This window comes from Gymnogyps californianus, chromosome 12 (genome assembly GCF_018139145.2).
Source record: "Gymnogyps californianus isolate 813 chromosome 12, ASM1813914v2, whole genome shotgun sequence".
Classification (NCBI taxonomy): Eukaryota; Metazoa; Chordata; class Aves; order Accipitriformes; family Cathartidae; genus Gymnogyps; species Gymnogyps californianus.
In genome coordinates this window covers 14922492-14936503 of record NC_059482.1, presented here as the reverse complement: position 1 = coordinate 14936503, position 14012 = coordinate 14922492, and the positions used below count along the sequence as shown (strand labels likewise).

Below are 14012 nucleotides of genomic sequence, written 5' to 3'. Positions count from 1 at the left end.
ACCCAGGTACCAGAACAGTTAAAATGTAACTCCTAACTTTCTTTCATAATTATTCACTGTTGACATCTATATTTTTGCAACTTCTTTTAAAAACAATATCTGAATAGCCTCAAACGTAGTAAAAAACTGCTGGTCTAAGGCTATTTGTGATGTACAATCTGCTACTTGAGTAGCAAATACTTCAGGTAATATTAAAATTAAAACTTCTAGCAGAACAGCAAACCAAAGGAAGTTTTAAGAACTGTTAGGAGGAGGCAAAACCAGTTCTAATAATGGAAATGTAAGCCTTTTATTGCAGCAGACCACCTGTTGTAACTGACTCATTCTTTAACTGTTCAGGCAGGTATTTACCTACATCAAAATGAGCAGCCCCATTGCCTTCCGTGAACTCCCATTCAAAAATAATCACAGTGACTCGATAGAGCAGCAGAACAATACACAACTCGCTGTCCAAAAGCTGTCTTCAACCTTTCTTAACTCCCAAACTCAAGTTTAATTAACTCAAGCTTACTGCCGGCTTGACACGGTGGCACAGCATTTTCTTTCCTGGAAACTAGCACTCCGCAGGCTCAGAAAATGGGAAGTGGAAGTTTCTCCAGACCTGTCACTAGTTTACTATAAAATATTTTAAAGCACCACCTATAACAAGAACTCTAGCAAGACAAAGTGACAGGGATGTCCACATAAGAAATGTCTCTGAAAGCAGCAATAAACAATGGCAGAATATGCCCCAAATCTACGAGTTAATGCTACTACCTGCATCTCCCACACTGACAGTTTGACACAGCCCTGGGAAAAGAACAGGGTGGAAAAGCTACTACACTTCCCCAAGTGTGTAATAGTTCTGTTCAGCCTTCTGATGGACACTCTAGAAGTTCAACTTTTCAGTTAAATTGACTGTAACAGATTGGGTCTTTGCAATACTACCAACTTGTGTTGAGCACAAGATTTACTAGGTTTTTCTCCTATTTCTTTGGTGTGAGACAACTGACCACAGATAGTTTTCTTGAATGCAAATTCAGCTTGAGATCTGAGAATCAGGCTAGTTCTCTCATTTCTTATATCATCACAAGTAATAAAAATACCGGAGCCAAATTTTGCCATCAGCTACACTGTGCATTCCAAAAAAAGCAAAAAAAAAACCCAACCCAACCCCCTGTCTCCTAACAATCTGCACAACAGCTGTCAGATTTTAATTTTGTGCTTATGTCCTTGCAGAGAGGATAAAAAATTGTGGATGATGCATAGATACAGTAGAAATTATTAGTCTGATAGATATTTTCTTGAGTTACAACAGTAAACATTTTTGTTAGTAAAGAAAAAAATGCAAAGTAGATCCACCTAATGAGGACTTCTTTGTATAGGAGTTTTCACTATAGAATTTAACATTTCATCACACCACTATAAATACACGGTTAAGAGGTGAACACAGAGAAATTGCTTTATCCACTGCTGGAATGCAGCAGCTATTTAACAATTCATGGAAAAACTACCCTTTGAAAAGGACTGTATCATCTCTATTTGAAATTGAAAGGACAATTCGAGTAAGCGGAATAATATAATTATGTAACTTGGGATTTTGCCAGAGCATCAAGCTTAATACTTCATCAAGCTTCTTAGAGCACTGAAATGGATCTCTAATACCCAGAAAAGCTCAGGACCTTTACTATAAGGTCTCGCCGGGTCTCCCCAGCGCCCCGTGGCTGAGCAGAGCGCAGGAGCGCTCGGAGGGAGGAGTGCCACCGCCCGCGCCTCCCGCACCCGCACCCCCGCGGGGCTCCGCTCCGGCTTCCTCCGACTGCTCTTCGGTCCCTCCTTGCTTAATTCGCCGTAACTGACAATCATACTGACTTGAAGAGCCTGAAATATTCAACTGATAATCTGAAGGAAGAGAATGACCTTTTCTAACAGGATATGCTGACCTTTGAACACTGTAGAAAGAATTTAACATTCAAACACATAGCACCAAACCAGAAGGAAATCAGAGCTTCACCTCCCTCAATCATGTTCGAGACTGTGGTGAGCGGCCCTACTCCTTACGCAGACGGAATCGCAAGTTGCAATTATGCATCTAATTTACAGTTTGCAAAATCTAGTGGGTCTAACGAGTGGGTTCCAAATTGCTTCCATAAAGTGCCTGAGCTCGGCCAGCGGAGTTCCGCGTCGGGTACCTGGAGGTTCAGACTTGCATCATTGTGTACCACCGCGACGGGGAGAAGACCTGAGTGAAGCGGAGAACGTGACCTCCTGCAGCCTGCGAGCGGGGCCGGAGCCTGCTCTCGGGCACGGGAAACCCGCGGGGGCCGCGCGCAGCACCGCAGCCCCTGCGGTGGACGGGTCAGGAGGGCTCGGGCCGCTCCTGCCCGCTGCGCAAAGCTTTGCGAGACGCTCCGCGCACAGATCTAAACATCTCCTTGTTTCAGTACTTCGGGGTCCTGAGCAAAAGCTCTCAGCCTCGCCTAATCGGCAATTCTAGGGAAAAGACATCCTATATGAAATACCCTGAGATGCTTCAACCCGTGTTGCCTATGGGAGATTTGAAAAAATCTCTAATGGGCTTGGCATGTGTTCCTATAATTTTACACGTAGCCTACCGCTACGGCAACCTTTTGCGGCCATGCTACCGGCTGTCCGGAACAGCAGCGGCTCTCGCCGTTACACACCTCCATCGCCAGCTCGGAGGTGTCCGGGAGGACGTGGAGCCCCGGCCGCCACGGGGTGCCCCCACGGCGGGATCTGCTGGCCGGGGGCTCTCCCTCGCCGCCCTGCCCGGCGGAAAGCCCTTCTCCCGGGGGTCACAGTCATCCCTTCCCCCGACATCGCCACCTGCCCCCACCTCGGGCCCTTTCCCTAAGTAACGTCTCCCCTCACAAGCTAACCCGATGTGATGGATAACCAGAGGGATGGGAGCCAGGGCAGGCAGCAGGCTAAGTGCGCCTTTTTATTAACTTCTTGTAAAGTAATAGCTCCATTTTAGCTGTCACTCTCGTCAGGCAACAGCCGCACAATAGCGTGTGATGGGCTCTTCCCGGCGCCTGAGCTGCAGGCAGCACACTGCAGCCAGGCAGGCAGCTGGGCACGCCGCACTGCTGGAGCCGCCCGGGCTCTCTGCCACGAGCGAGGGGGAGAAGGGGAGGAACAAAAGACGAAGGGGAGGACTGGCTCCCTTTTACCCCACCGGGACCCCACTCAGATCCCAAACAAAGGCGGGCAGCCGGGATTTAGGTTCACCCGAGCCACCGTGTCCTGGAGAGGGGCCGCACGGCTCGCCTGCTCCGCCCTGGTCGCCGCGGACGCGGGGGACGCGCTCCTGGCGGCCAGCACCGCCGGGCCCCTCTCCGCAGACGGGAGAATCCCGTCAGACGGGCGGGGAGGATGGGGCCTGGGGCATGATGCACGGCGGGGGACCGAGGCGGTGTGCCTCAACGGGGCCACTACAGGCTCCCCGTAGGGACGGGACGAGGACGGCTGCTGCCTCGCCGTTACGGCCGCCGCCGCCCCCGCTCGGTGCCCGGCCGGGCGGGAGGAGCACAGCGGCCCCGCCGGCTGCGGCTGTGGCTGCTTGCGGGGCTCCGTGGGGGGCGGGCACATGCGTACAAGCGGCTCATCCAGGCAAACACCCCTCACATCTTAAGTGAGCTTCATCTACGGGTAGCAGCTTCAGTCGGGCTGGGAGCTGCCGGACTGCGCTCAGACCGCCTTACGAGGAGCGCGCCCCCCCCCCCCTTCCCCGCCCCCGGGGGCAGGCCAGCCCCGACAGAGACCGCCGCGCCCCGCTCTAGATGGGACTGAGCACGGGGGCGGCCGAGGCTCCGGGTTCGGGCGGCGGAGGCTGAGCGCGCCCCGCGCGGGGGCGCCGGGCATGGCCGCAGGCGGGCGAGGGCCGGCCGAGCCGTAGCCGCGGGCCACAGCGCCCTCGCGGGGGGCCGTCGCCATGGAGCGCCGCTGATCGCCGCCGCGGCCCGCCGGGAGACAATGGCCCTGCACAAACTCTGCTCGGTGCTGGAAGGTAGGAGCCGCGGGCAGCACGGCGCCCTCCGCGGGAGAAGCTGCCCGTGCCCCGCCGGACGGGAGACCGCGGTACCCCCGGAGGCGCCCGCCCCTTCGGCTGCCCCGTGTGCGGCCCCCGCTCTGCCCCGGCCGCCCCCCTGCCGCCAGCGGAAACTTTGCTATGAGGGGCACGGGGGCTGCGCAGGGGGCAGCCGCCCCGCGGCTGCTGGGGCTGCTCCTCCCGGGCAGCTGCCGGCCCCCCACGCTGCCCCACCGCACCGCTTCCCTGCTGGGCGGCTGGCGGGTCCCCAGCCGCGCTCTGTTCCACGCGAAAGCCAGCGCTGCGGTGCCGACGGCGGCTCGGGGCCGCAGGGCGGGCGCTGCCGGGAGCTCAGCGCGGGGCCGTGGCGGCCCGGGAGCCGGCCGCCATCCCGGGCTGCTCCCGTCCCCGCTGGGCGCGGGCGGGCGGCGGGAGCACCTCGGGCTGGGGGGGGTGTCCCAGCCTGCAGAAACGTGGGTCACGGTGGCAGCGACCCCGCCCCAGTGCCCCGCAGATTCCCGAGACACACCGAGAGCTTTCTACGCTCCAGCCTTTTCACACTAAAAATACTCTTTCTGCTTTCGGAACTCTCCTAACGAGCTGCCTAACAGTGATGAGGTTATCATACTTGTTATCGGGAGCAAGATCTGTTTCCAGCAAGGTTTTCACAACATCAGTCACCTGAGTCAGAAGCTGCTGCCTGACCGGTATTTACCTGTGCTTCTCTTCCTCTTGAGGCTTTTAAATCTTGTTTCTAACTTCTTTAGGTTCAGAGGTAAACAACTGAGGAAGGCTCCTCATCTTAGCATTTCTTTGTCTGTGGTATTATTTATACAGCTCAACAATGGGCAAGCGTTTTCTGTTAGAAAATAAAGCTAGATATGGCAGTTAACCTTGTGCCTCAAGAGATTATTTCTAGCATTCTGTATCTTCTTTAGCAATAGCAGACTTAAACCATCAGGAATTTTTTTTTATTATTAAATTATTCCGTTAGGAAATTTTGGAGCGTCTGCTTGCATTATTGAAGTCAACAAGGCATTACTGCAGATTGGAGAACTGTTTCTGATATGCACTGATGTCCTCCCACGGTATGAAAGTTGTAAAGAAGTCTGTCTTAAATCCAGAATGTTTCCATGGTCCATAAAATTCCATGTTCCTGGCCTGAAGGACAGATGTCTTGAGGGTTTAAATAAATATTTTTCATTTATTAGCATAATAATTGAGAGAGAGAAGATACTTGCTTTTAATAAATGTCTGTGTCTCTATATAGGTGTTAACCATCCGCTGAGTTTAGATAACATAGGAACATAAGGCTTGCATGGGGGAGAAAAGGCATTTAGATTTTTTTTTCCTACTTCCTCTTTAAGTAACATAGTTAAATACCATAAACCACTATAAACCAACCATAAAATACAACTGACATTTTTGCTTCTTAATTGCTTTCTACAAATGCAGATTTAATTACATTTCAGAAACATGTGATTGCTGCAAATTTGACTATACAGGTTTTCTCCTGAACAGACCTCACGCCAATGTTGTATAATCGCACTAGTCTCCAGGTAAAAGTACTTCTACAGGAATTGGTTTGTATTATTCATAATCTATAAATTGCACAAAGCCATTGGTCAATAAACTGTTAGTATTCTAAATGCATCACTTGCCATGACTACAGAAACAACCTATCATTACTTAGCATCATACACTCCCTTTTATCTCTTCTTCACTAGAAGTCTTCATATAGTCTGATTATTACATCTAATCACAAAGAAAAAAAGATTCCCAGAAATGGGCACATAGATTTAATCCCAAAAGGAAACTGTTGGGAATAACATTCAAAGTAAGCCTCCGTATTTTACAAGTTGCATCTTAAATTCTGCATGGAAACTCTACCTACAGTGGTAGTAATTTTTTTTTTCTCCATACAAATAGCTTTGTATGCAGAACTGAGAGAGTTCTGGTAAACCATATATGAAGTACAATGAAGCTCAGTATATTGTGAAAAGTCATGTATCTTTTAATAATACTTAGAAACAGTTTAATCTTCTGTTCTTAACATGGAATGCATATATACATTTCTGTCATCCACAGAGATTATATTTTTTGGCTGCATACTTCAGGGCAGAAGCAAGCCCATCGCACTCACTTTGTGGCAATTCAAATTTCTTCTATTATGCTTGTTCAGAACTACTTTATGTTCTTCCTCAGCCGTCAATAATAAGGGCTGATTTAAATAAATATCTTAATATAATTCCTATTGCCTCTCTCCATAGTGTTCAGCAGAACTTTTAAAAGTCTCATCCTGAATCCCATCATCTTACATTGATTATTTGCTCTCATCCAGATCCACCAGCCAGTAGTGCTGAGTGGAAGCAATGGTGGACCACAACAGCACTGAGGTTGCAATAGCTGCAGGTTTTGCTGAAGTGGAGCCCAGCCCAGCTGCCTTCTCAGTGGTGTATGGAACCTATTGGAGGCCAAGGTGCTCGCTGCATTTTGGTTGTTTGAAGACAAAGCCTTTTCCTCCAATCTTCAGTTCTCAATGAGATTTTAAACACACTAGAATCATTCCTTAATCCTAGCATAGCTTGCAAAATGCAACTGCTCTACAACAATAAAGCATTATTACCCTCTGCTTTGTAAGAGAGAAAACCAGCTGCTTTCTTAATAAAGCCATGTTCCTGTTATGCATTGGAAGTAAATATATCTATCTTGAATTTCCTTGTATCTGCCATTCCCCCAAAATGTGTTTGCTAAGAGCTTGTTCCCATTCTTCAAATATGCTCCCTCTTTCACTTCCATATGCTATTATTTGGTTAAAAAAACCCACAAACTGTAAGTTAAAACCTGACTGTACATTAGTTTTGGACTATTTCAGTTATTACATTGGATTAACTTAAAAAGCCAAAAAGAGAATTCTGTAGTTTCTGTCCTGATAATTCAACAAGCAGCCAGGGCTAGGACAAATTACTGCTACTTCTGGAAAGTCGACATTCCCAGCCTTCCAATGAGGTACAGAATTATTTCCAACTCTGCCAGGTTGCAAGAATGTGGAGTACTATGATTAACTTCCTGCCATTCTGCTCAGCCCCCTCATTTGCATTTTGGCATGACTTTAACAGCTAATTTCTCACAAACAAGTAGTGTTAGGAAGTAATGCTTCCTTCCACACAAAAGCTAGGAATTATGGCCTGCTGTTTCCAAAATCAAAAGGTGTAACAATGGCCCAAAAAGCTAAAAACAAGCAGAGAAAAAAGATAAAAATCTGTTAATGATTTCTCCACTGAAACCAAAAGCAAAGTACTGACTGTAGAGGCTACAGTGGACCTAATGAAGGCAGTATCAAGTGTAAGTCAGAATTTCATTTTTTTACTTAAAAACAGGATCTACTTGCAACTTTTTCCGCTGCACTCAAAAAAAGCTAAGCACCAAACAGCTTGCACCACTAAGCAGTTAAGCAGAAGTAACTGTAGAATAGGATTCAAAAAGCTGCTGTGTTATAAACAAGGAAAGTATTTGGTGGTATGTATTATGCCTTGCTATTAATACATATACAAACTTAATATCCAAAATGCACCGCTCCCAGAGTAGCATAACTTCAAAAACATTAACTCCCTAGTTTTCCTAAGACACAGTTGACAATGACCGCTAAAATTTTTACAGAACAAGTTGGTTATAATTACATTGATATTAGTAGAAAAGTTCAGTGTATAAATCAGGTATATAGTTGTAGCCAGAGTACAGAATAACAGTGGATTGAAGCTAAAGGAGCTATTGAATTATGTATCCCTATCTAATGAAAAAGCTAAGATTGTTAGCACCTTCCCTAAGGTTTAATTCACAGAGAGAGATTAGACAGAAAAATTACCCCCAAAATGAAACTTTATAAGCTATTCATCATTTATGAACCTGTCAGAAATTCACAATATAATTCATTGCAGGAATGGTGAAGAGAGCTGATAAACATCTGCAGTTATACCAGAAATTGTGTATACTCTTGTACATGTTGTTTACATACAAAACAGATTACACATGTAGTGATGGAGATGCTTATCTGGACTGAAGTAAAATCTTAATTGTAGTGTCTTGGATACAGTTGGGGTTCTAGCACTGCAAATAAGCTTGCTGCTTTTCTGCCTTATATACTCCAAATCTTTTAATTAATAAAGCACTTACAGTCTTGGACAACTTAAATAGCTTGCTACCTTTAAATAGCTTGCTACCTCTATTGATACATGACTGACAACTGCCGCCTCAAATACTGCAAGTGATTGGGGTGGGGGAGTGTACATTTTTCAACAAAAAAGCAGCAGGTAACTTTTCATGAAAAAATTCCACATTTCTTTTGGCTTATCTTTGTGCTTCACTCCATTTTCTGTTACTGCAAAGCTGACCCACTATGCAGCAGGAAAGGACTGCCAATATGTTAACAATACATTTCACAAAACCTCCTTCTTTGGCATACAATAAAATCCATGAACACAGAGAAGTCTCTTTTTAAGAGACTGAGCTAGAAAAAAATACTCATTTATACTCTGTACACAAATTATTGTCAGACATGACAGAAGACAGCAGAACTTTTAATATTAATTCCATAATAGACATTCCTGAAAAGATTTCCACTGAACAATACACTACATTGATAATGAAGAACAAGAGATGAAGAAGTTTGGTACAATCTGATCTATTTTTACGTCAAAAGCACTATCCAAGTGCTCTAGGAATAAGTAATCTCTGGGAAAGATGTATTCAGAATAGTCACGTACAGCAGGATCAGTTCTGTCAGCTACAGGGAAACCATCTGAACTTTTAAGTCAGTGTATATATTTTAATAAGGTTTTTGGAACCCCTCATCAACATGGTTTGCACATGCAGCCTTCTCATCAGTCTTTTGCTGCACACAGCTTGGAGATAGAAAAAGATCTTCCATATAAAAAGGAAAGCTTCTATTTTAAAAATGAAAGATATTATTCTTCTGGCAGAAGTTTTGCTGGCAGACATACCCAGGAATGGATTATAAGTAACAGGATGTGGAGTTACTGGTAAAATGAAGCAGCCCACAGCTGCTTATACATTTCTAATGGAGGAAGGGATCAGAAATGTTAAATGTTTTGAGCAAACCTGGAGGGGACTCTGTCACAGATCCATCCAAGCATGAATTGTTCTGCAGATGATTTTGATCAAAGGGATGTGGGAGAACTGCATTTACTTCCTGAATCAGTTAACCTGGTTTCTCTGCAGAGATACGGACTCCCAATTTGTTTTTTTGGCAATCTTAAAGAGAGGAATCCCTACTGGAAACAGCTGGAGTGAGATGGAACTGTTATATCTGAGAATAGACCTGAGTGCATTCAGATATCCTGCTGGCATGCTAATGGCTAACAAGATTTGGATCTTAGAAAGGCGCTAGAATCACTGTTAATAGCTGGTGAAGCCCACTTCTGCTATCAAGCTTTTGTGAGGAGGATTAAAAATGGGTTGGCAGCTCCACTAGCATGCTCTGGGTAAGACTTACAAACAGCTAAAATACGTCTTGCCTGATGCACACCTTCATCTCTGTTACTTTATTCTGTGGCAATCCTGCAGTATAGTCCAATATGAGGAAATCACTGGAGCTGTTAATAGGCTAAGTTATAGGCAGCCACCTTAACTGCTCTTTGATACTCATTTTACCAATCTGCAAATGTCCTGTTGTGACCACAAGAGATCGGGGAATATATACAGACTATGAACTGTAAGAGCATGTGGGATTTGAAAACTGCTGTGTTTTCATCCTCAGCAATAGAATTGTTTGCCTAAAAAAGCAGCAACAGATGCAATCCAGTATTCCTTTTATCAATTAGCAAATGTCACCAAATGCTAGGAAGAGAGAGAAAAATCTCATTCCCTGGAATTTACAGTTTGTGTTTCTGAGCTAAAAATGGCTTGAATCAGAAATGCACTTAATTAGCATTCTGAAAGAAAAGGAGGTGACCATTCACACAGAATTACATAAAATCCAGAGTTTCTGGGCACTTTACTGTGTCTATCTAAATTGCAGAAGTTCTTCACAAGACCACCAGTCAATCGCTTTGAATTTATGCAGCATCTAACATCATGGGACCCTACACTTGATCACAGTCCTTAAAAGCAACCAAAACACATACAAGTAATTTATGTTGTACATATAATCTTGGTCAGAGAATAAGATAGGATATGACATCACAAATGTCCCCACCACATTAATAGCTAACATTAATGTTTAGACATACTTGGGGGAAAAAAAGGATGTAAAAGCTGGGATACTGTGATTAGCAGTTACTGAAAGTAACATTAATTTTAGCACACGGGGCAAATTAGGAGCTAGGTTTAAGAACAGTACACAGAAAAGGATTGATTCCCATAAGGCAAAACATAGTATATAATTAAGATCAAGAGTTTGTTACTCTAGGCTGTATCTGCCAGAAAGAAGCAGGCATCCTGGCAAGATTTTCTAACATGCATGACCTGTGTGTTGCCAATTACTGTCTGTTTGGACTATATGTATACAAGGTGCTGCCTAATCCCGGGAGTACAGCACAGAGATGAAACAGTGAATCCTGCTTTAAGCAATGTCTGTCATCTTTATCCCTATGATTCTGAGTACCACTATACTAAGAATGTGTAATACTCTAAATGATTAAGTCTTTATTTAAAAAATTGGTGGAATTTTTCACTGTTTCTCAGTTGTGCGTGACTGCTCCCCAGTTTGATATTCAGCTTGCCCTGCATGCATAGATCCCCCACTGTCATCACTGAAGGTAGACACTGCTCTCAGAGCCACACAGCAAATCTAGTCTGTTTTCTCTATATGTGAAGATCCCTAGAGCATGCAGAAAAAGCAGAGGAAAGACATACTATAGGGAGCTCAGAGCAGTACTGTATCCCATGAAATCTGAAGAATGCATCTTGCCAGAAAGTACAAGCATATGTCAGATTTGCAGCCTGAAGTACTTGTTTTTCTAAGCAACACACTGATTTCTCAATATTGGGTTGAACACCCGTTTACTATAAAACTAACTATATTGTTCGCATTTTTAAAGAGAAATAGGAGCCACTCATTTGTGAATATCTCTCTATATATTTCAACACACAAATTAACAATTTTTTTTTGCAGCTTAGATTCATTTTAGAGAATTTTAAGAAATGCCAGCAAAGAAAATCTTGACTCCTGCAAACAACATAGAGTTTATTACACCAGTTCAGGGGATTCTTTTATATTTTTCCATAAGCCTATTTCAACAACAGAATAGTAATAAGAATTTGCAATGTATGGTTAGTGTCTTCACTCTTAAAAATTTATACAGCTGTCTGCAGGCTGTGTGATCTAAAATATTTCATGCAAAGAAGTGAAAAAAATGAAAAATCAATTCTTTTAAAAACAGAAGCTTGCTGCTTTTTCTTTATTTCTAGTTGATGTTCACACAGGTAAAAACTGTCAGAGCTTTAAATGGTAGTACAAAAGTATGCACCATAATTCGTGGAATAAAAATCTGTAGCAAACACCAGATTCATGAGTAAAAGAAGCCCCTCTTAATCTGTCTGCCTCAGTGGCTGTGCTGCTGTTGGCTTAATGATAGCCTCTTCTACAGTGTACATATCATGAAGTAGAAGCTCAATATAAGGTGCAGAAACACTAACCTCTTGTATTTACCAGCTAAATATCTCTAAGTTTGTAAGGTGTCTCCCGTATTTCAGTGTCCTGTAGTAGAATTCTCACCACATTCCTCCATTAAAAACAAAACAATTAAACCCACCCTTCTATCCCTTTGATATTCAATGCAGTCATGCAATCCTGCACTGTTTGTGCGGTTGCTTACATTAGCAAGCCATGTTCAAGTGGCATTTTTAGATACTTACTACTTCTGCTTTCTGTACCATAATAGAATATGGAGCTAAGTCTAGAGTTATCTTTGATCCACACTGAAGAACAGTCATGTCACAGTGATATATAATAGACTTTAAAAGAGGAAGAAAGAAGCATCAGAGGAATACTGTGTCCCATTGCAAGTTCAGGTGCATTATAACTATTTGAATTTCAGTTTATCAGAAATAACAAGATCATTCTTCATCCTTCTGAAAGTGCTACAAGACTTTTAGTGACAGTAGTTCGGTATCTCATGTCTGTTCTAATTGCTGTGTCTGTGTCCTCACATGCAGTACCAGAACACTGGTTCTGCACTAGCTCTCCACTACACCATTCTACAGGATCTGTCTCCTCCCTAGACATCTTCCTTCCTTCTTACTGACTTGTATGGTCCAAATTAGTCTTTGAGATTTGAAAATATTTTTCCAGGAAGTGGTATGGATCTAGGACACCAAGTGATTGCTTTGTTGTTTTTAAAATGCACACAAAAATGGGTTAATGGAAGCAGTCTAAAAGGTGTAAAAATATCCTGACTGCTTTTTTTTCCTTCTTTCTTTTCCTTTCATCCTGAACATTGATAGGCCTTGTTTTCAGCCAAAAAACTCCTGTTTGCTATCCCACATTATACTGTGTCATGTAAATGCATGTAGTTTAAGGCACTACTACCTCAGGCGTCCCTGCCCAGTACTCTCAGGAAGAACAGATGTAAGTCCTCTCTCTACCTTTTTGCTAGCAATGTCACAGAGATAAGGACAGCACATATACAGAGTATTAATCAGAGACACCTCTTTACTTTATCATACTATCATGCAGGATAAAAGTAATGGCAAAGGCAGGCCCTTAAACATTTGCTACCTGGGCTGCTTTGAATACATCTTAAGGGTTGTTGAGAGCATGAGAAGGACAGGCATTGCCAGGGAAAGGCAAGAGATGGAAGAGATTAAAAATGAACAGGATGAAAAGGGCAGGGAACAAAGAGAAGGTGGCCCATACTTACTATATCCACTCATCCATATAACATGACAAAAGGAAGACAGACAAATATTCAGCCCATTTATCTTCTGTAATTGCCTGCATATCCATGCTGTTCTGCAGGAAATATGCACTGTTCTTTTGCACTTACACACGCATACACAGCTCTGGATTATTAATAGAAACGGCACAGGCTTTAGTGAAAGCCAGTCATATTTTCTGAAGTCCTTTTAGGAGGCTTGTTTCTGTATCCGCATCATTTCAAAACAGGAAATCACTGCTTAGTGTAACTGAACATCTATTCTTATGGTGTCTCTATCTGTACAAGAGAGCACAATCACTGAAGTAAACATAGATGCTTACTGATATTTTAAAGGTGAAAAAGAAAAAAAAAGGTATACTGTAACAGTGTTAGCCATAGGAGATAGCTGTACTAAAAAAAACCCAAAACAAACCAACAAACCCCCAGATTTTTCAGTTACTTGAAAGTGACTATCTGCATCAATTTTGTTAATCATGAAAGTGTATTTGTTTTACTCATATTTCTGTTTGTTTGCCTTAAGAAAAAAAGACAAAGCCCATTTTGCATTTTAAGAAGCAGCACAAGAAGTTATAAAGAGATTGCTATGTCCTTGCAAAATAGAGGGTGGGCATAGCACATCTTTAAGAAAGGTTAATTCAACAGAAGAACATACTGACACATGATTTACATAGGATTGTGGAAACTGCATTTACTTTAACAATAAAAGCCAACTTTGAAGTGTTGCTTCAAAACCATTGTAGAAAAAAACAAAGAAAATACGTAGACAACTTCATAACCACTATCAAGAGTCTCTGTTAGGGACAGGTGATCTCAGGAGTACAAATGCATTATAAGTTCCTGCACTCAGATCTTTGAGTGCACAGTTTAAACACAGAAGCTGCAAAAATAAACTGCAAATCATTTTGAAATAGTAGCATCTATATAAGAAATATTAAAAACTAAAAATATCTGAAAACTAATGTCAATCATATGTTAATAAAGGTGGGATATTTGTTTATTTAATTTGCTTTAAAGACTAGTGAACATCCATAACCTGAAGACCAGTAATGAGTTCTAGATGCTTTCTTATGAAGGATGAATTTTCA

The 14012-nt window shown here is 43.2% G+C and overlaps 1 protein-coding gene across 1 annotated transcript in view; it reads left to right on the top strand.

Moving 5' to 3' along the window:
• Window positions 1–3961: 3961 nt before the first annotated feature.
• The window catches only part of NETO2 (neuropilin and tolloid like 2), a 34045-nt gene continuing 23994 nt past the window's right edge, over window positions 3962–14012 (top strand). The window contains exon 1 of the mRNA XM_050903902.1: window positions 3962–4009. Within this exon, the coding sequence (XP_050759859.1) occupies window positions 3976–4009 (34 nt within the window). The 5' untranslated portion in view covers window positions 3962–3975. The remainder of the gene's footprint in view (window positions 4010–14012) is intronic.